The sequence below is a fragment of the Somniosus microcephalus genome, chromosome 11 (genome assembly GCF_052327205.1).
Source record: "Somniosus microcephalus isolate GS21.2 chromosome 11, FLI_Smic_1.0, whole genome shotgun sequence".
Lineage (NCBI taxonomy): Eukaryota > Metazoa > Chordata > Chondrichthyes > Squaliformes > Somniosidae > Somniosus > Somniosus microcephalus.
Window position 1 is genome coordinate 68,353,018 of NC_140997.1, and position 25,604 is coordinate 68,378,621.

General features: G+C 49.8%; 1 protein-coding gene across 5 annotated transcripts in view; it reads left to right on the forward strand.

Annotated features, from left to right (window-relative positions):
* The window catches only part of iqck (IQ motif containing K), a 243,894-nt gene that overhangs the window by 49,342 nt on the left and 168,948 nt on the right, over positions 1–25,604 (forward strand). For 3 of the 5 annotated variants that reach the window (XM_086000838.1, XM_086000839.1, XM_086000844.1), the window contains one exon: positions 15,618–15,745. The exons of 1 other annotated variant lie outside the window; for it this stretch is intronic. In XM_086000838.1, coding sequence (XP_085856964.1) covers positions 15,618–15,745 — 128 coding nt within the window. Of the gene's footprint in view, positions 1–15,617; positions 15,746–24,282; positions 24,332–25,604 lie in introns of those variants that run through there. One more of the 5 variants, XM_086000841.1, reaches the window with a different exon arrangement.

Genomic DNA, 25,604 nt, shown 5'->3' on the forward strand with positions numbered 1-25,604 from the left:
GCATATGCAGCATTTATTTATTTTTTAACTTGGTGCTTATTAGGATTTTCATAATGCACCATAACCACTATGATACAACAAATGTATGAATTCTATTCTAAACTGCCATAGCATTACTCCTGAAATTAAGATTTAACTGCTTTAAAGGAAGTTATTCATGTAAAAAGGTTGTTAATAGAGTAGAGGGAGTATTTCCCCCCAAATTGTATAGAACAAATAAGGTTTCTCCTCATTTCAGAAAGATCTTCATTTCTGATATTAATTTTTCAGATTCATTCACACTGGCCCGCCCCCTCAGTGGAGCCCTTTTATTGTGGGACTCCTCTTGCCATGAATTATTCCACTGACGTATGACATGGGCATATTGAAATTGTACAGTCCTTGTTTAATTAGGATATAAAGTGGTATGGCCTACACTATAAAACAGACATTGTTACACGTCGACAAGTATACAGCAGCATCCTTGATTGGAAATTGTCAGCGACAGTTCTAGATAAAAGGGCTGCAAGGCGCAGTAATTTATAATTTCAGTTCAGTGTCTAATTGTCCTATCGTTTTTAAAAATCAAAAATAGAGGTTGTGGGGGAGAAGAACAAGTGCTCAAAAACCTTGGGCATTGGAATTGCCTCCAGAAATGCTGCAGCATGTGTGTCAGAAGCAATCATGTGTAAAATCACTGGCATAGTTGAACATTCCAACTACTATTGTCAATGTAGAGTGGCTCGCTTCTATGTTTACTCAATGATGGAAGTTTTAGGACTGCTTTGAACAGACTTTGTACATTTTCCCACAGCACCAGGGTGGCTTATAGAAATTTTTAAAAACCAAAATAGTCTTACAGCATGTGTTTGGATGCATAGAAACATAGAAGATAGGAGCAGGAGTAGGCCATTCGGCCCCTCGAGCCTGCTCCGCCATTCAATGCGATCATGGCTGATCATCCAAATTCAGTACCCGGTCCCTGCTTTCTCCCCATACCCCTTGATCCCTTTAGCCTTAAGAAATATATCCAACTCCTTCTTGAATATATTTAATGTATTGGCCTCTACTGCCTTCTGTGGCAGAGAATTCCACAGGTTCACCACTCTCTGGGTGAAGAAATTCCTCCTCATTTCTGTCCTAAATGGCCTACCCCTTATCCTTAGACTGTGACCCCTGGTTCTGGACTCCCCGACCACCGGGAACATCCTACCTGCATCTAGTCTGTCCAGTCCTGTCAGAATTTTATAAGTTTCAATGAGATCCCCTCTCATTCTTCTAAACTCCAGCGAGTACAAGCCCAATCGACCCAATCTCTCCTAATACGTCATTCCTGCCATCCCAGGTATCAGCCTGGTGAATCTTCGCTGAACTCCTTCCATGGCAAGAACATCCTTCCTCAGATAAGGTGACCAAAACTGCACACAATACTCAAGATGTGGTCTCACCAAGGCCCTGTACAACTGCAGCAAGACATCCTTGCTCCTGTACTCAAACCCTCTCGCTACAAAGGCCAACATACCATTTGCCTTCTTAACTGCCTGCTGCACCTGCATGCTTACCTTCAGCGACTGGTGCACAAGGACACCCAGGTCTCATTGCACTTCCCCTTCTCCCAATCTATTGCCATTCAGGTAATAATCTGCCTTCCTGTTTTTGCCACCAAAGTGGATAACCTCACATTTATCCACGTTATATTGCATCTGCCATGCTTCTGCCCAATCACCCAACCTGTCCAAATCATCCTGTAGTTTCTCGGCATCCTCCTCACAGCACACACGCCCACCCAGCTTTGTGCCGTCTGCAAATTTGGAGATATTACATCTAGTTCCCTCGTCTAGATCATTAATGTATATTGTGAATAGTTGGGGTCGAAGGACTGATCCTTGCGGTACCCCACTAGTCACTGCCTGCCACTCGGAAAAAGACCCGTTTATTCCAACTCTTTGCCTTCTGTCTGCCAACCAGTTCTCTATCCAAGTCAATACCTTGCCCCCAATCCCATGTGCCTTAACTTTACACGCTAATCTCTTATGCGGGACCTTATCGAAAGCCTTCTGAAAGTCCAAATGCTGTTTTCAAGTACTGTGGGAGATCCTGGATCACCAGACAGCTGGGCATAATCTTGCCCGTTTTATTTATAATCTAGATTTCAAAGTGCCCTGGAAGCCAGAAAGTTACCGATCCATGAGTTGGCCATTGGTGCACAAAAGTAGAAGATAAAGCCCCCCTTATTTTTGATAATTTGAGCCTCAAAACATAAATCCTCGATCCAACAATTCTTTAGCCATAGTGGACGTGACAGCTGAAATGCTGTCCTCGGTCAGGTGCACCGTTCAGCATTATTAAATTTTATGACTTGAGAACAGCTGTCAGGGAGCATTGCAGGAAGAAAGTCTGATGCATCCTTTTGAAAAGGCCTGAAACATTGTAGTCTGTAAATCTTTGGGGAGTCCTATGATTTTCATGCCAGTACTTTAACATCTTAGCAATGCTGCACGTCAGAAATGCTTTGCATTCTTGGGTTGAGTGTTGATGAGGCAACAAAGGAGGAGTTTCAAATTTAAAGGGCAACCTTTCCTAGTGCAATTGATTGTGCAGGAGATTTAACAAATACAATTTTAGTTTTTCCTCCGATGCCACCGACTGCACTAAACTACATCAGGAGCTGCAGTCATTTTCTCCAATGCCACCTGAGGAAGGTGACCCAATGGTGGAACAAATAGCAAGAAACCAGCACCAACATGCAAATAGGAAGATGCGCAGGGTCCGCACTCATTACTAATGTGGAACTCCGTCTGCCTTGCCAGCGATCCAGTGGGATTCCCGTTGGATCAAAATATCCAGTCCAGAAAGGTATTCGTTTGGGGATCAGTGTGAATGTATTTTTTTTTAATTCATTCTTGGGATGTGGGCATTGCTGGCACAAGGCCAGCATTTATTGCCCATCACTAGTTGCTCTTGAAAAGGTGATAATGAGCCTTTATCTTGAATCGCTGCAGTCAGTGTGGTGAAGGTGCTCCCACGATGCTGTTCGGTAGGGAGTTCCAGGATTTGGAGCCAGCGACAATGAAGAAACGGCGATCTATGTCCAAGTCGGGATGGTGTGTGACTTGGAGGGGAATTTGGAGTTGATGGTATTCTCATGCACCTGCAGCCCTTGTCCTTCTAGGTGGTGGAGGTTTGGGAGGTGCTGTCGAAGAAGTCTTGGTGAGTTGCTACAGTGCATCCTGTAGATAGTATACACTGCAGCCACTGTGCGCCCGTAGTGGAGATGGTGGATGGGCTGCCGATCAGGCGGACTGCTTTGTCCTGGATGGTGCTGAGCTTCTTGAGTGTTGCAGCTGCACCCATCCAGGCAAGTGGAGTGCATTCCATCACACTCCTGACTTGTGCCTTGGAGGTGGTGGGAGAGGCTTTGGGGTGTTGGGAGTTGAGCCACTCGTATTTGGGTTGGGTCCACTGTCAAAATCTAAATAATTGACAGCGGGACGGTATCCCACTCTAAATCCACCTCCTTGTGAGTTTTCCTAGTGCTGATTCTGCCTGCGCTTTGCAGACACGGCACTAAGCGGCGGGTCATTCAGTTTTACTAGTTGAGAGGCTGTTTAAGCCAATTTACTCACCATTTAGTTTTCCACGAGGTTCCCGTTGCTCGGGGATCACGCCAGGTAAGTATGTTGGGTTCTGAATAACTCTCTATTTCAATAGGTGACAGCTGCAAATGTGGTTTAAAACCTACCATTTTACAGCTGGTCACTTTCCACTCTCAGAAACTTCAGGCTTGAGTATTTGGAACAGATTTTTAAGCGTTATGCATTTGGGAAGTGTTGGCAGTAAACTCTCTATTCACTGTCACCTTCTTGCAACATCATATCTAATCCTTGATACAGTAGATTGGTTCTGTCATCTGAACTTCACCTGCCATATGAATCATCAGAATGGGCACGATTTATGCTCTGTCACCTTGGTCCTCCGAGTCTCATGACGATCAGCCGCAGCAACAGCAGAATCAGCCACACCAGCAGCAGCAGCAACAATAAGAGCGCCAACCTTCGCCTCAACCACCTGATTCTGCACAGGGCAGAGGGCATCAGCGCAGGGCTGGACCGCGTCGGAGGTCATACCCCCAACACAGGGTATACAGACAGAGGATGAGCTTCCTCAACATGGCGGAGCAGCAGTGCCAAAGGAGGCTCAGGCTACCGCGCCAGGTCGTCGCCGACATTTGCACTTTACTGGAGCAAGACCTGCAGCCCAGAGGAAGGGGTGAAAACTCCTTACCAGTTGCTGTCAAACTCACCCTTGCCCTCAACTTCTTCACCTCAGGATCCTTCCAGGCATCTGCAGCAGACCTTTGCAGCATCTCGCAGTCGGCTGCACACAGATGCATCGCACAGGTAACCTCAGATGCCCTCTTTAACAAGTCCGCAAATTATATTCATTTTGCCACTGATGAAGCCACTGTTAATGAGCGGGCGCTTGGCTTTGCCACTCTAGCTGGCTCCCCATGGGTGCAGGGCGTCAGTGACTGCACACATGTGGCCATCAGGGCACCCCATCACAACCCAGTAGCATTTGTTAACCGCAAGAGCTTCCACTCCCTCAACGTTCAGCTGGTCTGCAACCATAGGAAGATTAAAATCCATGTGTGCGCCAAGTTGCCATGACTCATACATCCTGTGCCATTCCACCGTCCCTCAGCTCTTTGCACTGCCAAACAGTCTTGGCGGCTGGCTGCTTGGAGACCAGGGCTACCCCCTGAAGACGTGGCTCACGACACCTTTGAGGAGGCCAACAAATGAGCCTGAGGGACGTTATAATCAAAGCCACATCTCCACGAGAAGTGTCATCGAGCAGACAATAGGCTTGCTCAAAATGCGCTTCAGATGCCTCGATAGATTTGGAGCAGCCCTTCAGTACGCACCAGCTAGGGTCTCGCGAATAGTCGTCGTCTGCTGCACCCTGCACAACATAGAGCAGCAGCGAGGATTAATACTGGATGAGGAAGACGCCGCTGAGTGCAGAGCCTCATCGGAGGATGAGGAGGGTGAGGAGACTCACCATCAGGTTGGTTACTAGGATGAGGAACACCTGGACGAACCGGCGGTCCCATTGTGACCAGTACGCGAGCACGTTGCTGCCCGTCATGCCAGGGATGCCCTTATCAATGGCAGATTTCAATAACTTCATGCAGCTCATACATGTGGCTGCCACCCGCATATGCAGATTTACATCACCCAACACCAACACCATGCAGCAGTCAAACAATGATTTGTCCCTTGTTTTGACTCTCACCACCATTGCCGGGTGTGAAATGAGCCCTGACCCTTCATTCTGCCACTTCCATTTCATCACACAAATTTGCCTACGACCTCCAAGTGTGGCAATTAGATGATTTATTTACAGCAGTTAATAGAATACTAACATGACATTGATAAAGAAAGACACACCCGAGTGACTACCCTTGTGACTATTTGTGTGGGATCTTTCTTTTCCGGGTGCTTCTATGTCGTGCTACCCCTATGGCTTCAGCAGAGGTAGAGGCCGCCTCCCCATCTCTGTGCTGCTCCTGCTTAGACGCCTTTGGCGGTCGTCCTCTGGTCGTCCACTGATGGCTCCGCCAAAGTCTGCTCCTCCTGCGACTGTGCATGCGCAGACTTGGCCATCACTGTCCGGGGAGGCATCTGGGGCTCTGACCGAGGGGTTGGTAAGGGGGTGGAAGTCAGAGCGTGTGGAGCGGAGCCCCCACTTCCATGTCCCCTCCCACCATCATCCCTCTCATGGACCACCCTCACTTCCCTGCTATCAAGTAGCTGGAGAGCACCTTGCTGCACTTCAGTGGGGCCATGATGCTGACATCCCTCCTACAAAGAGTCTATGAGCCTCTGGTTTCTCACCACCATTTTTGCCCATCTCTCCTCCATTTTTCCCCATCTCTCCTCCATAGATGAGCATCTATTTTGAAGAGAAACCATGTTCTCATGCGACTGGCGCCGTGTCTCCTCCATGCAGGTGGCCATCCTATCCATGGAGGAAGCTATAGTTGCCATTGACTGCGTCACGGTGTTGCTCATGTTGGAGATGGACTGCTCCATTCTCTGCACACTCGCAGTCACTGCGGTCGCAAAACTAGTCAGAGCCTCCTGCACTTGTTCCTGCAGTTCCAGGATCGCCCTCTTCCTGGATGGCCCCCGAGGCTCAGCGTCTGCATGCAGCTGAACAGAGCTAGGAGACTCCTGTGCCCCCCGGCGAGGAGTCTCCACTGCTGTCACTGTCTCCACCATCTGCTGCTGCCCAGTTGTGATCTGTGAGACACCAGGTGACAACACTACTCTATCTCGCGACATACCCACCGAGGTGTGCGACTCTGTGCTGGTGCTGGGTTGCGTTGTCTGAGGTGATGCTGCACCCTCAGAGGCAGGAGGCTCCTTGGAGGAGTCTTCTTGCTGTTGCTCCTGGACATTGGGGGAGGGGGGGGGCTCTTGATGGACCTGTGGGAGAGTGAAGACATCAGTTAGATATACAGGATGTCTACTGCAGACACATACCATTATCCACATGATGAGCATTCATCTTGTCTTGACATCACACCCCATATGAGGCAATGATGAAAGGCATGCAATTGTATGGAAATTCATTCTGTCACCAGCTTCTTCTACTGGGCCCCTCTCTCCATCCCCACTTCTGGAATGTCCACCACCCCAGCAATCTCCAGTGCTGCCTCCTCTGCACTTGTCAGATATAACATGGTTTGTGGAGGCCGTCCATCCATTCTCTCCCTCTCCCTCTTATTGTGGGTTATCTTTTCCTGCAAGGAGGGAAAGAAGAGAATTTTCAGTGAGAGTGATGTTATGAGTGTAAGGAATGGAATTGTAGGATTCGCAAAATTGAACTTTATATTATAAAGGGTCAAATGGCAGAAGAGGCCATGATTTTTAAAGACTGTTTTAAAAGAAGCCCAGAAAAAGGGGCATTCAAAATGGCCACCATACCACGTGACCGGCTTATTGGGACATTTTAAAATGGTTCCTGCAAATCCTCAGACAGCTTTGTGGATTCAACCCACAGTAAGTTCTGGAAGCCGTTTCTGAGAGAACGAAACCAGACCCCCACATATACATATGGATTAGATGCAGATCCAGTCAAGATCGGCCTGGAGACAGAGGCCATCTAAATGTTGACCCAGACAAAAGGGGACAATTTCATATTCATGAGAACAGCACCAAGGACTAGATAACGAGATCAGCAGGACATTAAAAACAATGAAGGTCATTCCTGACCAGAGATGGGCCTTTACCGGCCATCTAAAATATTTTAAAATATAATAACTACCCCGCTGTGCTCCCAGCCCGCCAAAAGTTAAACAAAGACTAACCTGATTTTGGGCAGGAAGTGGAAGCTTCTGAAGGAAAAGTATAATTGGAAGAGGAGTTGTTGTTGAGCGGGTGAATTCGGCGGTTGTTGAGTTGAGTTGGAGTGGAGTCGGAGCTTCTTCGGAGCGGTGGGGTGAGCCTCAGCTTTTCGAGCTCAGCCCTGGAGCGTTGGCAGCCGGTCCAGCTTTTGAGCTGGGTAAAGAGGAGCTGGTTTGGGAGAAGATCAGCGAACTCCTCTCCATCATCGGAGGAAGAAGAAGACTAAGCCGCCATCAAGAAGACCGTTCGAGCCGGCGTCCCGCCCCGGGGTCAAACATCGGGAGATCATCGACCAATCCCGGGCCGTTGACGAAAACGAGAGGCCCTCTCCCGGCTCGGGAGAAGAGACAAAAATAAACTGAAGAAACTTATATGAAGGCCAGCCCAAGGCTCCTCTGACCAGGGTCGAGCCGACGATCCTCGACCCCGCCGACATCCAGAACCAGCCAGTGTCCAGCCGCCCCCAACCCCCACCTCAGGAGAGAGGTGTGGCGCAGCTCGCTGGGGTTCCACGATCCACGAGGAGACGGGACGCCTGAAGGGATCAAAACCCAGACTTGTTTTCAAAACCTGGTACTTCCTAGTTGGATTGGTGAGCATGTTTCTGGCCCTTCACAATCAGATCTAGATAGGTTTAAGGGGGTGGATTTAAGGGTACAATTAACATGAGTTGTTGTCCCTCGAAGTTCCGTGTGTTTCCTTATTTCATGATGATTTTTGTAGAGTATAAGATGCCTGTATTTGCCTTAGTTAGTATTGTGTCATTATGATTTGTTTGTGTTTTTCCCTCCCATGTACTCTCTTACCTGCTTGCATTTGATTTATTTTCCTTTATGCAATAAAATTTCATTTTGTTTCATCAAACTTGGTCTACAAGAGTTTTCTCTACATTGTAGTTCCTGCCCCAAAGTCCAGAGTATAGAATCTAAGGGGCGAGTGGGTCGAACCACTCAAGGTTTTACTGTGCAAGAGAGAGAGGCCTCTAGAGAGAGAAACCTCTGCGATCTAAAACCCCTTACAGAATGGGATAGAGCTATTCACTGACAATTTGATGGAGTGGGTTAGCAATACCAAGTTGCCTCCTTTTGTGTTGTTAGTTGCTGTCAATGCATAACGAAGAGGCTCAGTGTGAAGGCTGCATAGTAAGATGGCGACCTGATAATGTAGATAGAGTTAGAGGGATGGATGAAGGTACAGGTAGACTACCCTTTATCCGGACTTCCGAAAACCGAAACCCTCTAAAAACCGAAGGTTTTTTCGTTCAGCGTAAGTCGTGCGTACGAACGAAAAAACCTTCGGTTTTTAGAGGGTTCCGGTTTCGGAAGTTCGGATAAAGGGTAAGTCGTGCGCACGACCCCCCGCTGACCCCCCCGCGGACCCCGCCGGCCCCGACAACCGCCGACCCCGCCAGCCCCGACAACCGCCGACCCCCCCCGCGGACCCCGCCGGCCCCGACAACCGCCGACCCCCCCGCGGACCCCGACAACCGCCGACCCCGCCAGCCCCGACAACCGCCGACCCCCCCGCGGACCCCGCCGGCCCCGACAACCGCCGACCCCCCCGCGGACCCCGACAACCGCCGACCCCGCCAGCCCCGACAACCGCCGACCCCCCCGCGGACCCCGACAACCGCCGACCCCGCCAGCCCCGACAACCGCCGACACCCCCCGCGGACCCCGCCGGCCCCGACAACCGCCGACCCCCCCGCGGACCCCGCCGGCCCCGACAACCGCCGACCCCCCCGCCGGCCCCGACAACCGCCGACCCCGCCGGCCCCGACAACCGCCGACCCCGCCAGCCCCGACAACCGCCGACCCCCCCGCGGACCCCGCCGGCCCCGACAACCGCCGATCCCCCCCGCCGACCCCCCCGCGGACCCCGCCAGCCCCGACAACCGCCGACCCCCCCGCGGACCCCGCCGGCCCCGACAACCGCCGACCCCGCCAGCCCCGACAACCGCTGACCCCCCCGCGGACCCCGCCGGCCCCGACCCCCGCCGACCCCGACTGACTTACGCTGAGCGTCAGCGTAAGTCGTGCGCACGACCCCCCGCCAACCCCCCCGCGGACCCCCGCCGACCCCCCTTCCGAAATCTGAAATTCTCCTTTATCCGAAACTCGGCTGGTCCCGAGGTTTTCGGATAAAGGATAGTCTACCTGTACAAGGGATGTTGGGCTGTGTAGCGTTGTGCAGGAGTAGGGGTGGCAATGTAGAGTGGTGTGAATGTGATGAGACGCACAGCAGCATCAAGGTCATTGTGGCTTAATACTCACTTTTCCTGATCTTACGAGATCATTGAACCTCTTGCGGCACTGCATCCAGGTCCAAACCACCACTGACAGCCCCGTAACCTCCTGCGATATCTGCAGCCTCGCTGCCTTGGTCTGCTGGGGAGGCCCCTTCCTGCCGTCCGCAGGGAAGAGAACCTCCCTACATGCTCTCACTCCCTCCACAAGATGATGGAGGGACTCATCTGTGAAGCGAGGTGCTGCTCGTTGGCACTGCTAGCTCATAGTGCAGAGACTCAAACACTGACAGCACCGAATGCTATCAATTTGCAACTGACAGTAACTGGGGCCATGGCCCCTTTAAATAAACCGGCAATAATCGCGTCATCTGATGACGTCACCAGACCCGCACCCTTTAATAGGGCCGGGAAACAGGCGGGGCGGGCCTAACAAGGCCCATTAGGGCAAGATTCGATTTATCGACGGGATCCACACATTAGTGGGGTCGCCCCCCCCCCCGCCTTGTAGCCGCCCAGGTAGGCGAAATCGCGACCAATATGTGGATTATTACTAAAACCATAAATGATCACCAAATATTAATGCAATATTGTAGGAACGGAGGTTCCTAACTAAATAATTCAGCTCAACTCGATGGATTAAAAGACTGGAATTTAATAACAACGAAGTTTGCTGGATGTTACAAGGAGGAAATCAAAACACGTTCGTTCAAGATGCCAGGTAGTCAAAGACTGCTGGAAAGTTCTCTAAGCTGACGTCATGACGTCCCCACGTTCTTCGCACCACTGGCGGTCACGTGATCGGCGTCATGACGTCACCACGCAGGATAAAGGCAAACACACACTGTAAAGGTAACAATCAGTTTAAAGGTGCAGTCCCCGGCTGCACTATAATACAATTAAGGGGATTATACTAAAGTACACTGAGTCTCTTGTGGCTCCTCCACACGCGCCCCCCCAGAATCCCCGTTAATGGCCAGTGTCAAATGAACAGGGGGCTTGATGGTTCTCTCCGAGTGTCGACGACCCTCAGGCGGCGGAAGTGGAACATCGGGAGAAAGCATGGAGCCTGACTGTGGTTGTTGTGGCGTGTCAGGTGCAGCGAACGCAGTGTCTGACTGCGAAAACGACGATGAGGCATCTGTAGGCGGTTCAACGGCTGGCTGTTGTAATGATGAATCGGCGTGCAACGGCGGTCGTCCTCGGCGAGGTGGCTGGGCAGGCACTATTGTTTCAGTGCGATCGAGGTGAGCGGCTTTCAGACGGTCGATGGAGACGGTGTCCGGTCTGCCGCCTACGTCGACGGTGAAATATTTCTCACCGGCAGATATGACACGAAATGGGCCGGCGTATGGTGGTTTAAGTGGGTCTCTGTGCGCGTCGTGCCTGATGAAGACATAATCGGCGGACATGAGGTCTGCAGGAACGTGAGGCCTCTGTAAGCCATGATGCGAGGTCGGAATGGGCAGGAAGTTCTTGGCCGCCTCGCGATGCTGGATAAGCTGCTGAGTTGCAGACCACGGTTCTGTATGTGGAGGCAGGAAGTCACCAGGGACCCACAAGGTTTGCCCGTAAACTAACTCAGCTGATGAAGGACTGAAGGTCTTCCTTGGGAGCCGTCCTTAGCCCTAGCATCACCCAAGGCAATCTGTCTACCCAGTTGGATCCGCGCAGGCTGGCATGAAGGGATGCCTTAAGCGACCGATGGAACCTTTCGCACAGGCCATTCACCTGCGGATGGTAGGCGGTGGTACGGTGTAGCTTGGTACCTAAGCCGTGTGCAACGGCGTTCCATAATTCGGAAGTGAATTGTGGACCTCGGTCTGATGATATGTCGGATGGGATGCCGAAGCGAGCCACCCACGACGACAGGAATGCCCTGGCAATATCAGCTGTAGTGGTAGTGACCAACGGAATTGCCTCTGGCCACCTGGTGGTGCGGTCCACTATTGTGAGGAGATGCGTGAAACCCCGTGAACCGGAGAGAGGACCCACTAGATCCACGTGAACGTGGTCAAACCGTCGCTCTGGCACTGGAAACTCAGCCAAAGGGGCTTTAACATGCCGGTTGACTTTCGCTTTTTGACAATCAATACAATTGTTTGTCCAATCTCGGACATCTAAGTGCATGCCCTTCCACACGAACTTGCGGGACATGAGACGTTGCGAAGCTCGCATCCCTGGGTGCGACAACCCGTGTATCGCTCGAAAGACTTTCTTGCGCCACTCGACCGGCACTATGGGACGAGGCACTCCCATGGACGTGTCGCACAAAAGGGTGGTTCCTGCTGAGTGGAACTGAACGTCAGCGACTTGCCAACTGGAAGGCGTGGTCCGGTACGCTTGAACTTCGGGGTCAGCCAACTGCTCTTCCGCTAAGCCAGCGAAATTGATGCCCAGGTTAACTACCAGGACAGGAGCGCGGGAGAGGCAATCGGCCACGAGATTGTCCTTGCCCGAGACGTGTTGTAGATCGGTGGTGAATTCCGAAATGAAGGTGAGGTGGCGCTGTTGCCGCGCTGACCAAGGTTCAGACGTTTTGGCCATGGCAAACGTGAGTGGTTTGTGGCCCACAAACGCGGTGAACGGGCGTCCTTCTAGCAGAAAGCGAAAATGTCGAATAGCCAAAAACAGGGCGAGCAACTCCCTATCGAACGTGCTGTACTTGCGTTCGTTCTTGCACAGTTGGTGGCTGAAAAAGGCCAGCAGCTGCCAAGTCCCGTCTACCCACTGCTCCTGCACCGCTCCAATGGCGTAGTCCGAAGCATCCGTCGTGCGAGCGATGGTTGCACCTGGAATAGGGTGTGCCAGCATGGTTGCATCTGCCAGTGCTGCTTTGGTATCCAGGAAGGCCTGGTCCATCTGGGGAGTCCAGTTGATGAGGTCTTTGCCAGATTTCCCTTTCAGTGCTTCATACAGCAGTTGCATCAACTACGCTGCCTTGGGGACAAAACGATGGTAAAAATGAACCATCCCCAGGAATTCCTGCAAGGACTTAACAGCGAGGGGACGTGGAAAAGCTGTAACAGCCTCGACCTTGGTGGCTAGTGGCATGGCGCCGTCCGATGTTATCCTGTGCCCCAGGAAATCGATGCTGGTGAGACCGAATTGGCATTTGGCCGGGTTGACAATGAGGCCATGCTGGCTTAACCGAGTGAAGAGCTGGCGTAGATGTAACAAGTGTTCCTTGGGGTTCTTGCTAGCGACGAGTATATCGTCCAGATATACGAAAAGGAAATGCAAATCCCGTAAAACAGAGTCCATGAGTCGCTGGAAAGCCTGCGCTGCATTTTTTAACCCGAAAGGCATTCTGAGAAATTCGAAAAGGCCAAAAGGTGTGATGACCGCCGTCTTGGGAACATCTTGGGGGTGCACCGGGACCTGGTGATACCCGCGGACGAGATCCACCTTTGAAAATATTGAGTTTCCAGCCAAATGTGCTGAGAAATCCTGGATATGAGGTATGGGATACCTGTCAGGAGTCGTGGCATCGTTTAGTCGTCTGTAGTCACCGCAAGGCCGCCACCCTCCACCTGGTTTGGGGACGATATGCAGTGGAGAGGACCAAGGACTGTCGGAGCGTCGGACGATCCCGAGGCGCTCCATTGTTTGGAATTTGGCTTTAGCCGCCGCGAGTTTGCTGGGTTCTAACCTGCGCGCCCGGGCGTAAACCAGTGATCCATTCGTGGTGATATGGTGTGCCACACCATGTTTCGTGACTGCTGCCGAGAAGGTAGGCCGGGTGAGCTCTGGAAACTCGCTGAGTAGGCGTGTAAACCCGTCTTGAACTGGTACCGCACAGGCGACCGACCAGGACACGGCGGTGCTGCGGTGGCAGGGCACCGCGTGGTAAGTGGACGCGTGAATAAGGCGGCAGTTTTTGACGTCGACTAGAAAACCATTTGCACAAATGAAGTCGGCTCCTAGTATGGCCTGTGACACTGTGGCAGTGATAAATTGCCAGAGGAACTGCTGACCGCTGAAAGTAATGGTAACCGTCCGTTTCCCAAAAGTGCGAATCGCTGCGCCATTGGCTGCCTCGAGTGCAGGGCCGCGGCCGCCGGATTGTAGATCCAGCCTGGAAGCTGGCAAAATGCTGCACTGGGACCCAGTGTCGCAGAGGAATCGCCTCCCCATTGTGGAATCCGTAACATAAAGTAATTTCCCCGTTGAACCGACCGCCATGGTAAATTGAACGCGCTTTTCAGGGCTTGTCGTCCTTTTCGAAGGGCGATGGCTTGCTGAAGGATTTTTTTGGGGGAGAAACTGCAGGGAGGCTTGCAGCATCGAGCTTTGGCGCCAAAACGGGCGTGGTATGTGCACCAGCCTGCTGGAGGAGGGCTGGGCTTCGCACGCGCAGGAGAAGAGCGCCTCGTGGCTGCACAGCACTGCTGTGAGACTGCAAAAATTTTGACTGCCTCTGCCGCGAGCTTAATACAGTCGGTGATCTCAGAGCTGGCCAAGGCTGTCTGCACCGCGTCAGGTAGCTGGCAGAGGAAAAGTTCTCGAATAAAAAACATTGGTCTTCCGAACCAAGTAGGCTGAGCATTTGGTTCATTAATTCCGAAGGCTTTGAGTCCCCGATGCCTGGCATGGCAATGAGCCTGCGTGCGCGCTCTGATTTATTAAGGCCAAATATTTGCAGTAAACGAGCTTTGAGAGCCTCATACTTGCCCTCGTCTGGTGGACTGCTCAGTAGGCTGACGACCCTCGAGGCCGTGGCGCTGTCGAGAGCGGAGACCACGTAAAAATAACGGGTCAAATCCGCTACGATCTCCCGCAGGTGAAACTGTGCTTCCGTCTGTAGGAACCAAGCTTCTGGTTGCTGCTCCCAGAACTGAGGCAATTTGAGGGCGACGTCATTTGTGCTCATGTTGAATTCTCTTCGAAGTTTGTTCGACGAGATCGGGGTCACCAATGTAGGAATGGAGGTTCCTAACTAAATAATTCAGCTCAACTCGATGGATTAAAAGACTGGAATTTAATAACAACGAAGTTTGCTGGATGTTACAAGGAGGAAATCAAAACATGTTCGTTCAAGATGCCAGGTAGTCGAAGACTGCTGGAAAGTTCTCTAAGCTGACGTCACGACGTCCCCACGTTCTTCACGCCACTGGCGGTCACGTGATCGGCGTCATGACGTCACCACGCAGGATAAAGGCAAACACATACTGTAAAGGTAACAATCAGTTTAAAGGTGCAGTCCCCGGCTGCACTATAATACAATTAAGGGGATTATACTAAAGTACACTGAGTCTCTTGTGGCTCCTCCACAATATAATTAAAATAATCCTGGTTGAGTGAGAATTTAAACTTTATGGAATTTTAAAAAACTTCACATCATGGAAATCTGAAACGAAATTAGAAATTGATAGAACTGCTGTGTACTTCCATCAGCGAGAAAAGTCAGCTAATGGTGACTGGTGTAACTCATCATCAAAATGGAAATGTGAGTGACTGGTATAACTCATCATCAAAATGGAAATGTGAGTGAACATTTCAATGAGGTTAGGAAAACAAATGGAGGAAGAAACTACAGCTATTCCAATCAGAGAGAATGCAGGCCATTCAACTCCGTTTCAGTTCTGGCAAAAGGTTACACCTTTTCGAATTCTGTTCCAGGGGCCTATAGATCACTAACGCACCATATTTTCCAAACATCATCTTTGCGAGGATGGGTTGTCCTTTCTCTTTACAGCTGTTCTGTATTTCCAGCATTTTCTATTTTTTTGTTTCAGATTTTAAACTTTTTGAACTCCAAGGATGATGATTAGTTGTATTAATTATCAACCTATAATGTATTAATAACAAATAACTATGTATTACAATAGACCAGTATTGGAACACGTAACTAATTCATATAGTATGCGATGATTAAATTATTGAATGTCCTTCAGAATTATTTGTGGTTATAAACTCTTAAAACCTCCAGGAAATGGGTGATCTCAAAGAAATGCCCTTTATCTCTGCTTTTACAGAATTTGAAGCAATCGGCTCTCATTTGTTAGAGGATTCAAGACCGGATACAGCATCTGTGTCTACTGAAGTATCTCGGTATGATGCCAGCAAACATTCCCCAGTTTTTTATGGTCATATGGCAGCAAAGGTAAATTCTAAAATACATCTGCTTTATTTATCTGTACAAGCTACTAGTAAATTGTAAATTACAGTAGTTTATCTAGCTATCAAAAGCGCTTTCAGAAATTACTAAAGGCACAACGCAATCTGTAAAATAAAATTTCAATAAACATTATGTAACAGAAATTGAACTTTTATTTGTTTTATCCAAACTGCAAGCTTATTGTGGTTTCAATTTTTCTTATGGATTTCTCCACTGCTTGTACCGAATAAGGAATTGTCTGAATTTGTTCAAAGCTTTGATTAAAATTAATGAAACTATTAAGACAAATAAATTTTATTCACCAAGATTATATCTCCCAATTTTTTGTTGTATGAACTATATAACACTTCTATTGAATTTAAAAGAAGCAACTTGATCTTCTGTGGCATTGCTCATTTAAAATTATTGTATACTTACTATATTGTACTATAGTCCCCACCACGTACACCATCCCCGCTTATCCTGGATTGCCGCCTGTATCGAGCGAATGGAGCTAACCATTTGCCATAGGTGTCAATTACAAAGGTGCCGCTTAACCTTATTAAGTGTGCCTACTATTTCGGGCAATGGACGCAGTTGTTTGCACTTTGTTAAAGTGTGATTACCTTCACACCACAGCACTGCCTTGAAAGAAAAACAGGTTTCACACTGTCCATCAGTAGGCTACATGTCCATGAATACATCCTGACGTCTGTAATAATGATGTTTAGTGATGGGGCACTGACGGCGACAAGTTAAGGTTACTGTCTCTCTGTTTAGGCACACTGCATAAGGTGGATACAGAGAACAGGTTGGCTTTGGTAAATCATCTGAATAATACACAATCAAAACAGTTCATTTCCAAATCCGTGCAATGATATGAATGTAGATTGATTAAAATAAACCAAGTCCAATGTATCCTTTACCAGAAAACGCACCTGTGCTACAATAGCAAAAGTGTCAGAGGATAGCACAGTCCCATGCTTCATTGCCTGCTCCCTGCAGGATCTTGGCCGGCGTGTTATACCGGCCACCGCGTATAATGGGCAAATTACGTTGACACCATTGTGCATGCTATAAGCAGTGGGGACTGTACTTCTATAAATATATTTCCTGCTATTGTATTGTTCATTTGCCTATATTACATGTTTATTACAATGTTCTAATAATTGGGAAGAAAATGTTGAGCCTTTCCTAATTCATATTCGGACTCATATAGCAGCTTCTGCTATTGACAACATGTCAGTAATAAAGAAAAAACCTGTTTCTAACGCTAACCACTAAATCACGTGACTCGTGGCACGATGCAGAACCAGCTGCGGTGTCGATAATCATTGTGACTTCATCGATGATACAGGCCAGCCACCTTGTCAATAGTTGCTCCGTTTATATTTTACTAGCTAGAGTACCCAGCGTTGCCGAGGGAACTGAAGAACTCTCTGCCATGTTTATAAAACTGTTCATAAAACTGTTGGGATTGAAGAACTCTTGCTAAGCACCCAGGAGGTGGTTCTTTAACTTCGTTTTTTGTTAATGGGGATCGCCAGTAGCCATATACTCCAGGTTTTACAGTTTTCCTTCTATGTGAATTTGGAGGTAGCAAGCAGAATTATAATTTTGCAATGTTATCATTGACATTAATGAGAGAGAGGGTGAGAGGGGGGGGGAAGGAGAGAGAGAGAGGGGGGAAGGAGAGAGAGAGAGAGAGAGGGGAAGGAGAGAGAGAGAGGGGGGGAAGGAGAGAGAGGGGGGGAAGGAGAGAGAGAGAGGGGGAAGGAGAGAGAGAGGGGGGGAAGGAGAGAGAGAGAGAGAGAGAGAGAGAAGGAGAGAAGGAGAGAGGGAAGGGGAGGGAGAGAGAGAGAGAGAGGGAAGGAGAGAGAGAGAGGGAAAGAGAGAGGGGGGGAAGGAAAGAGAGAGGGGGGAAGGAGAGAGAGAGAGGGGGAAGGAGAGAGAGAGCGAGGGAAGGAGAGAGAGAGGGGAAGGAGAGAGAGAGAGAGGGGGAAGGAGAGAGAGAGGGAGGGGGAAGGAGAGAGAGAGGGAGGGGGAAGGAGAGAGAGAGGGAGGGGGAAGGAGAGAGAGAGGGAGGGGAAGGAGAGAGAGCGTGAAGGAGAGAGAGAGAGGGAAGGAGAGTGAGAGTGGGGAAGGAGAGAGAGAGTGAGGGAAGGAGAGAGAGAGTGAGGGAAGGAGAGAGAGAGTGAGGGAAGGAGAGAGAGAGTGAGGGAAGGAGAGAGAGAGTGAGGGAAGGAGAGAGAGAGAGAGAGTGAAGGAGATAGAGAAGAGAGGAAGACACCCCGGGGAAGGGGTTGGACTCAGAGCCCGGCCGCGGTGACCCGGAGCCCCCGTGTGCGGGCGTAGCGCCTCAGGCCCGGCCCGACTCACCTCAGCTCAGCTGCCGCTCCGGCCCGCCGCTGCCGCTTCATGGCAGAGACAGAGACGGAGAGAACCGCGCGGCCTGAGAGTCCGAGAGACAGCGAGTGGCGGCGGCGGGCCGGAGCGGGAGCTGAGCTGAGGTGAGTCGGGCCGGGCCTGAGGCGCTAGGCCACGCACGGGGGCTCCGGGTCACCGCGGCCGGGCTCTGAGTCCAACCCCTTCCCCGGGGTGTCTTCCTCTCTTCTCTATCTCCTTCCCTCACTCTCTCCTTCCTTCTCTCTCTCTCTCTCCATCCCTCTCTCTCTCTCTCCGTCCCTCTCTCTCTCTCTCTCCCTCTCTCCTTCCCCCTCTCTCTCTCTCTCCTTCCTCCTCTCTCTCTCTCTCCTTCCTCCTCTCTCTCGCTCTCTTTTTCTCTCTCTCTCTCCTTCCCCCTCTCTCTCCTTCCCTCTCTCTCTCCTTCCCTCTCTTTTCCCGGTCCCCACACTCACGGCAGGCCGCAGGCTTAGGCCCCGCCCACACACGCCATGAAACGCTCTCCGTGACGCATCATACCGCGGTTCCCCCGTAGGATTGGTCAACCATCATGTCACTCAACGCTAATGCAGCCCGTCGATTGGTCCATCCACTCGTCAGTCACGCTGAAGAAGCTTTGTTAAGTCACGCTGAAGAAGCTTTGTTAAAATGAGCGGATTTTGTCTTTTTTGTAAACTGTCCGAACAATTTTTGTCAGAGAGAGAGAGAGAGGGGGGAAGGAGAGAGAGAGAGAGAGAGAGGGGGGCAAGGAGAGAGATAGGGGGAAGGAGAGAGAGAGGGGGAAGGAGAGAGAGAGAGAGGGGGAAGGAGAGAGAGAGAGAGAGGGGGAAGGGAGAGAGAGAGGGGGGGAAGGAAGGAGAGAGAGAGAGAGGGGGGGAAGGAGAGAGGGGGGGAAGGAGAGAGAGGGGGAAGGACAGAGAGAGGGGGAAGGGAGAGAGAGGGGAAGGAGAGAGAGAGGGGGAAGGAGAGAGAGAGAGAGGGGGAAGGAGAGAGACAGAGGGGGGAAGGAGAGAGAGAGAGGGGGGGAAGGAGAGAGAGGGGGGGAAGGAGAGAGAGAGGGGGAAGGGGAGAGAGAGAGAGAGAGGGGGAAGGGGAGAGAGAGAGAGAGAGGGGGAAGGAGAGAGAGAGAGGGGGAAGGAGAGAGAGAGAGGGAAGGAGAGAGAGAGAGAGAGAGAGGGAAGGAGAGAGAGAGGGAGGGGGAAGGAGAGAGGGAGGGGGAAGGAGAGAGAGGGAGGGGGAAGGAGAGAGAGGGAGGGGGAAGGAGAGAGAGAGAGAGGGGGAAGGAGAGAGAGGGGGAAGGAGAGAGAGAGAAAGGGAAGGAGAGAGAGAGAGGGAAGGGAGAGAGAGAGAGGGAAAAAGAGAGAGAGAGAGGGGGGAAGGAGAGAGAGAGAGAGAGGGGGGGAAGGAGAGAGAGTGAGGAAGGAGAGAGAGAGAGGGAAGGAGAGAGAGAGAGAGAGAGAGAGGGAAGGAGAGAGTGAGGGAAGGAGATAGAGAAGAGAGGAAGACACCCCGGGGAAGGGGTTGGACTCCGAGCCCGGCCGCAGTGACCCGGAGTCCCCGTGCGCGGCCTAGCGCCTCAGGGCCGGCCCGACTCACCTCAGCTCAGCGGTCCCGCCCACACACGCCATAAAACGCCCCCCGTGACGCATCATACCGCGCTTCCCCCGTAGGATTGTTCAACCATCACGTCACTCAACGTTAATGAGCTGAAATGAGCAGATTTTTCAGTTTTTTGTAAACTGTCCAAAAATTTTTTGTCTGACCAAAAAATAAACACGTCTATGACACCCCCCCTAATCATAAGCTTTCTTTTGATATAACATATGTGTAGGTACGCTCTATAACTTTTGAGTTTACCGCACGCATACACACAGACAGACAGACAAACTCATTTATATATATAGTTTATTATAATCCTGGAAACACAGTTTTGAATGGAATTTATTTTTGTATGAAAATAAATTAATTGAACCTGTGGTGTAGCGGGGACTGTTGGTAAACATACAAGCGCCCTAGAGTTTATCTTTAATTGGTGGTAGTGAATTAATTTAAATTAATTAAAGGGTAAGTCATATCAGGACAGCCCAGCCCCGTGTTATGCTCCTCTTGCTCTATGTGGGAATTCAGGGACGCTGCCTGAGTCCCTGATGACCATGTGTGCCAGAAATGCATCCAGCTGCAGCTACTAGCAGACCGCATTGCGGCGCTGGAGCTGCGGATGGATGGGCTTTGGAGCATTCACAATGCTGAGAGGGTCGTGGAAAACACGTTTACTGAGTTGGTCACACCGCAGGTAAGGGCTACACAGGCAGAAGGGAAATGGGTGACCATCAGGCAGAGCAGTAGAGGCAGGCAGGTAGTGCAGGAGACCCCTGTGGCCATCCCCCTCTCAAACAGGTATACCGATTTGGATACTGTTGAGGGGGATGACTTACCAGAGGAAGGCAGCAGCAGCCAACTTTCTGGCACCAGGGGTGCTTCTGCTGCTCAGGAAGGGAGGAAAAAGAGTGGGAGAGCAATAGTGGTAGGGGATTCTATCGTAAGGGGAACAGATAAGCGTTTCTGTGGCCATAGACGTGACTCCAGGATGGTTTGTTGCCTCCCTGGTGCCAGGGTCAAGGATGTCACTGAACGGCTGCAGGGCATTCTGAAGGGAGAGGGTGAACAGTCAGAGGTCGTGGTTCACATTGGGACCAATGACATGGGTAGGAAGAGGGATGAGGTCCTGCAGCAAGAATTTAGGGAGCTAGGTAGCAGATTAAAGAGCAGGACCTTAAAGGTTGTAATCTCTGGATTACTCCCGGTGCCACGTGCTAGTGAGTATAGGAATAGGAGGATAGAGCAGATGAATGCGTGGCTAAAGAGTTGGTGCAGGAGGGAGGGCTTTAGTTTCCTGGATCACTGGGCCTGCTTCTGGGGAAGGTGGGACTTGTACAAGTCGGACGGGTTGCACCTGAACCAGAACGGGACAAATATCCTTGCGGGGAGGTTTGCTAGCACTGTTCGGGGGGGTTTAAACTGAAATGGCAGGGGGTTGGGAACCTGAGCAGGGAGACAGAGGAAAGGGAAACAGGGATAAAAGCAAAAGATAGGAAGGAGAAAAACAAAAGTGGCAGTCAGAGAAATCAACGGTTTAAATCAAACGTGGCCACAGTAAATAATAATTCTAATAGGTCTAAGAGCATTAAAAAAACAAGCCTGAAGGCTTTGTGTCTTAATGCGAGGAGCATTTGTAATAAGGTGGACGAATTGGCTGTGTAAATAGAGGTAAACGAATATGATTTGGTTGGGATTATGGAAACGTGACTCAAGGATGGCCAAGACTGGGAACTCAACATCCAGGGGTATTCGATATTCAGGAAAGATAGGCAAAAAGGAAAGGGAGGTGGGGTAGCATTACTGGTTAAAGAAGGGATTAATACAATTGTAATGAAGGATATTAGCTCTGATGATGTGGAATCTGTATGGGTAGAATTGAGAAATACTAAGGGGAAAAAAACATTAGTGGGAGTGGTATATAGACCTCCAAACAGTAAGGCGGAGGTTGGGGATGGCATTAAAAGAGAAATTAAAGAAGCGTGCAATAAGGGCACTGCAGTCATCATGGGTGACTTTAATCTACATATAGATTGGGCCAACCAAATTAGTAACAATACTGTGGAGGAGGAATTCCTAGAGTGTTTACGGGATGGTTTCCTGGACCAATATGTCGAGGAACCAACCAGAGATCAGGCCATCTTAGACCGGGTATTATGTAACGAGAAAGGATTAATTAGCAATCTTGTTGTACGAGGCCCCTTGGGTCGGAGCGATCATAATATGATCGAATTCTTCATTAAGATGGAGAATGAAGTAGTTGACTCAGAGACTAGGGTCCTCAATTTAAATAAAGGAAACTACGATGGTCTGAGGAGTGAGTTGGGTAGGATTGATTGGGGAATGGCACTCAAAGGGTTGACGGTGGATAGGCAATGGCAAACATTCAAAGACCGAATGGATGAGCTACAGAATTTGTTCATCCCAGTTTGGCATAAAAGTAAAACAAAAAAGTTGACTCAACCATGGCTAACAAGGGAAATTAGGGATAGCATAAGATCCAAGGAGAGGACATATAAATTGGCCAGAAAAAGCAATAATCCTGAGGATTGGGAGCAGTTTAGGATTCAACAAAGGAGGACAAAGGGATTAATTAAGAAAGGGAAAATAGAATATGAGAGTAAGCTTTCAGGGAACATAAAAACTGACTGTAAAAGCTTTTATAGATATGTGAAGAGAAAAAGATTGGTGAAGTCAAGCGTAGGTCCCTTGCAGTCAGAATCAGGGGAATTTATAATGGAAAACAAAGAAATGGCAGACCAACTAAATACATACTTTGGTTCTGTCTTCACAAAGGAGGACACAAATAACCTCCCAGAGATGCCGGGGAACATAGGGTCTGATGAAAGGGTGGAACTGAACGAAATCAGTATTTGTAGGGAAATGGTATTAGGAAAATTGATGAGACTGAAGGCTGATAAATCCCCAGGGCCTGATAATCTACATCCCAGGGTACTTAAGGAAGTGGCCCTAGAAATAGTAGATGCATTGCTGGTCATCTTCCAGAACTCGATAGACTCTGGAACAGTACCCATGGATTGGAGGGTAGCTAATGTTACACCACTATTCAAAAAAGGTGGTAGAGAAAAAGTGGGGAATTATAGACCGGTAAGCCTGACATCGGTAGTGGGGAAAATGCTAGAGTCTATTATAAAAGATGTAATAGCAGAGCACTTGGAAAGCAGTGACAGGATCGGACAAAGTCAACATGGATTTACAAAAGGTAAATCATGCTTGACTAATCCACTGGAATTTTTTGAGGATGTAACTGGTAAAATAGATAAGGGAGAACCAGTGGATGTGGTGTATTTGGACTTTCAGAAGGCTTTTGATAAGGTCCCACATAAGAGATTAGCATGCAAAATTAAGGCACATGGGATTGGGGGCAAGGTATTGACTTGGATAGAGAACTGGTTGGCGGACAGAAAGCAAAGAGTTGGAATAAACGGGTCATTTTCCGAGTGGCAGGCAGTGACTAGTGGGGTACCGCAAGGATCGGTCCTAGGACCCCAGCTGTTCACAATATATATTAATGATCTGGACGAGGGAATTGGATGTAATATCTCCAAATTTGCAGACGACACAAAGCTGGGTGGGAGGGTAAGCTGTGAGGAGGATGTCGTGAAACTCCAGTACGATTTGGACAGGTTGGGTGATTGGGCAGAAACATGGCAAAAGCACTATAATGTGGATAAATGTGAGGTTATCCACTTTGGTGGCAAAAACAGGAAGGCAGATTATTATTTGAATGGCAATAGATTGGGAGAAGGGGAAGTGCAAAGAGACCTGGGTGTTCTTGTGCACCAGTCGCTGAAGGTAAGCATGCAGGTGCAGCAGGCGGTTAAGAAGGCTAATGGTATGTTGGCCTTCGTAGCAAGAGGGTTCGAGTACAGGAACAAGGATGTCTTGGTACAGTTGTACAGGGCCTTGGTGAGACCACACCTTGAGTATTGTGTGCAGTTTTGGTCGACTTACCTGAGGAAGGACATTCTTGCCATGGAAGGAGTGCAGCGAAGATTCACCAGGCTGATACCTGGGATGGCAAGAATGACGTATGAGGAGAGATTGTGTCGATTGGGCTTATACTCACTGGAGTTTAGAAGATTGAGAGGGGATCTCATCGAAACCTATAAAATTCTGTCAGGCCTGGTTCTGATGGCCGGGGAGTCCAGAACCAGGGGTCATAGCCTAAGGATAAGGGGTAAGCCATTTAGGACTGAAATGAGGAGGAATTTCTTCACCCAGAGCGTGGTGAACCTGTGGAATTCTCTGCCACAGAGGGCGGTGGAGGCCAGTTCATTAAATATATTCAAGAAAGAGTTAGATATATTTCTTAAGGCTAAAGGGATCAAGGGATATGGGGAGAAGGCAGGGACAGGGTACTGAATTTGGATGATCAGCCATGATCTCATTGATCGAAGAGCCGAATGGCCTACTCCTGCTCCTATTTTCTATGTTTCTATGTGATGTCACTTGTCATTATGATGCCATTTCTTGTTGCCGTCATGTGGTTACCAAGGTCTTGTGAACAGCACTAATGACAGATCACATTGCTCCCATGAACCAATGAGTAGGCATGGAAATTATGATATGGTTAGTGGCTAATGAGTGTAATCTCAAATATGGTTCTGCTTGGCCTAACTTTACTGGTATTGGTCTAGTCTTCTCTTCTTAGGCAGTCCCTCGGAACCGAGGATGACTTGCTTCCACACTAAAAATGAGTTCTCAGGTGACTGATGAGTCCAATGCAGGACCTACAGTCTCTGTCACAGGTGGGGTAGTCGGTGGTTGAAAGGGCGGGCAGGTGGGGTGCTTGGGTTGACGTGCGCTCCTTCCGCTGTTTGCGCTTGGCTTCCGCTTGCTCCCGGCGAAGAGACTTGAGGTGTTCGGCACCTTCCCGAATGCTTCTCCTCCACTTTGAGCAATCTTGGGCCAGGGATTCCCATGTGTCAGTGGTGATGTTGCACTTTTTCAAGAAGGCTTTGAGGGTGTCCTTGAATCATTTTCTCTGCCCACCTGGGGCTTTCCTGCCTTGTCAGAGCTCTGAGTAGAGCACTTGTTTTGGGAGTCTCGTATCGGGCATGCGGACGATGTGGCCCGTCCATCGGAGCTGATCGAGTGTGGCCAAAGCTTCGATGCTGGGGATGTTGGCCTGAGCGAGAACACTGATGTTGGTGCGGCTATCCTGCCAATGGATATGCAGGATCTTGCAGAGGCAGCGTTGGTGGTACCGCTCCAGTGCTTTGAGGTGCCTGCGTCTGGTCAATGTCTCTGAAGGGTACAGGAGGGTGGGAATCACTACTGCTCTGCAGACCATGAGCTTGGTGCCGGGCTTGAGGTCCTGGTCTCCAAACACTCTCTTCCTCAGGCGACCGAAGGCTGCACTGGCACACTGAAGTTGGACTTCATCATCGACATCTACTCTTGTTGACAGTAGGCTCCCGAGGTATGTAAAGTGGTCCACGTTGTTCAAGGCCTCGTCATGGATTTTGATAATCAGGGGGCAGTACTGTGTGGCGGGGGCAGGTTGGTAGAGGACCTTTGTCTTACGGATTTTTAGTGTAAGGCCCATGCTCTCATATGCTTTGGTGAAGGTGTTAACGATGGTTTGGAGTTCGACCTCTGAGTGTGCGCAGATGCAAGCGCCGTCTGCATACTGTAATTCAATGACAGAGGATGGGACAACCTTGGATCTGGACTGGAGCCGATGGAGGTTGAACAGTTTCCCGTTTGTTCTGTAAATTAGCTCCACTCCAGCGGGGAGCTTACTGAGGGTGAGATGGAGCATTGCAGCAAGGAAGATCGAGAAGAGCGTTGGTGCGATGACACAGCCTTGCTTGACCCCGGTCCGTACGTGAATTGGGTC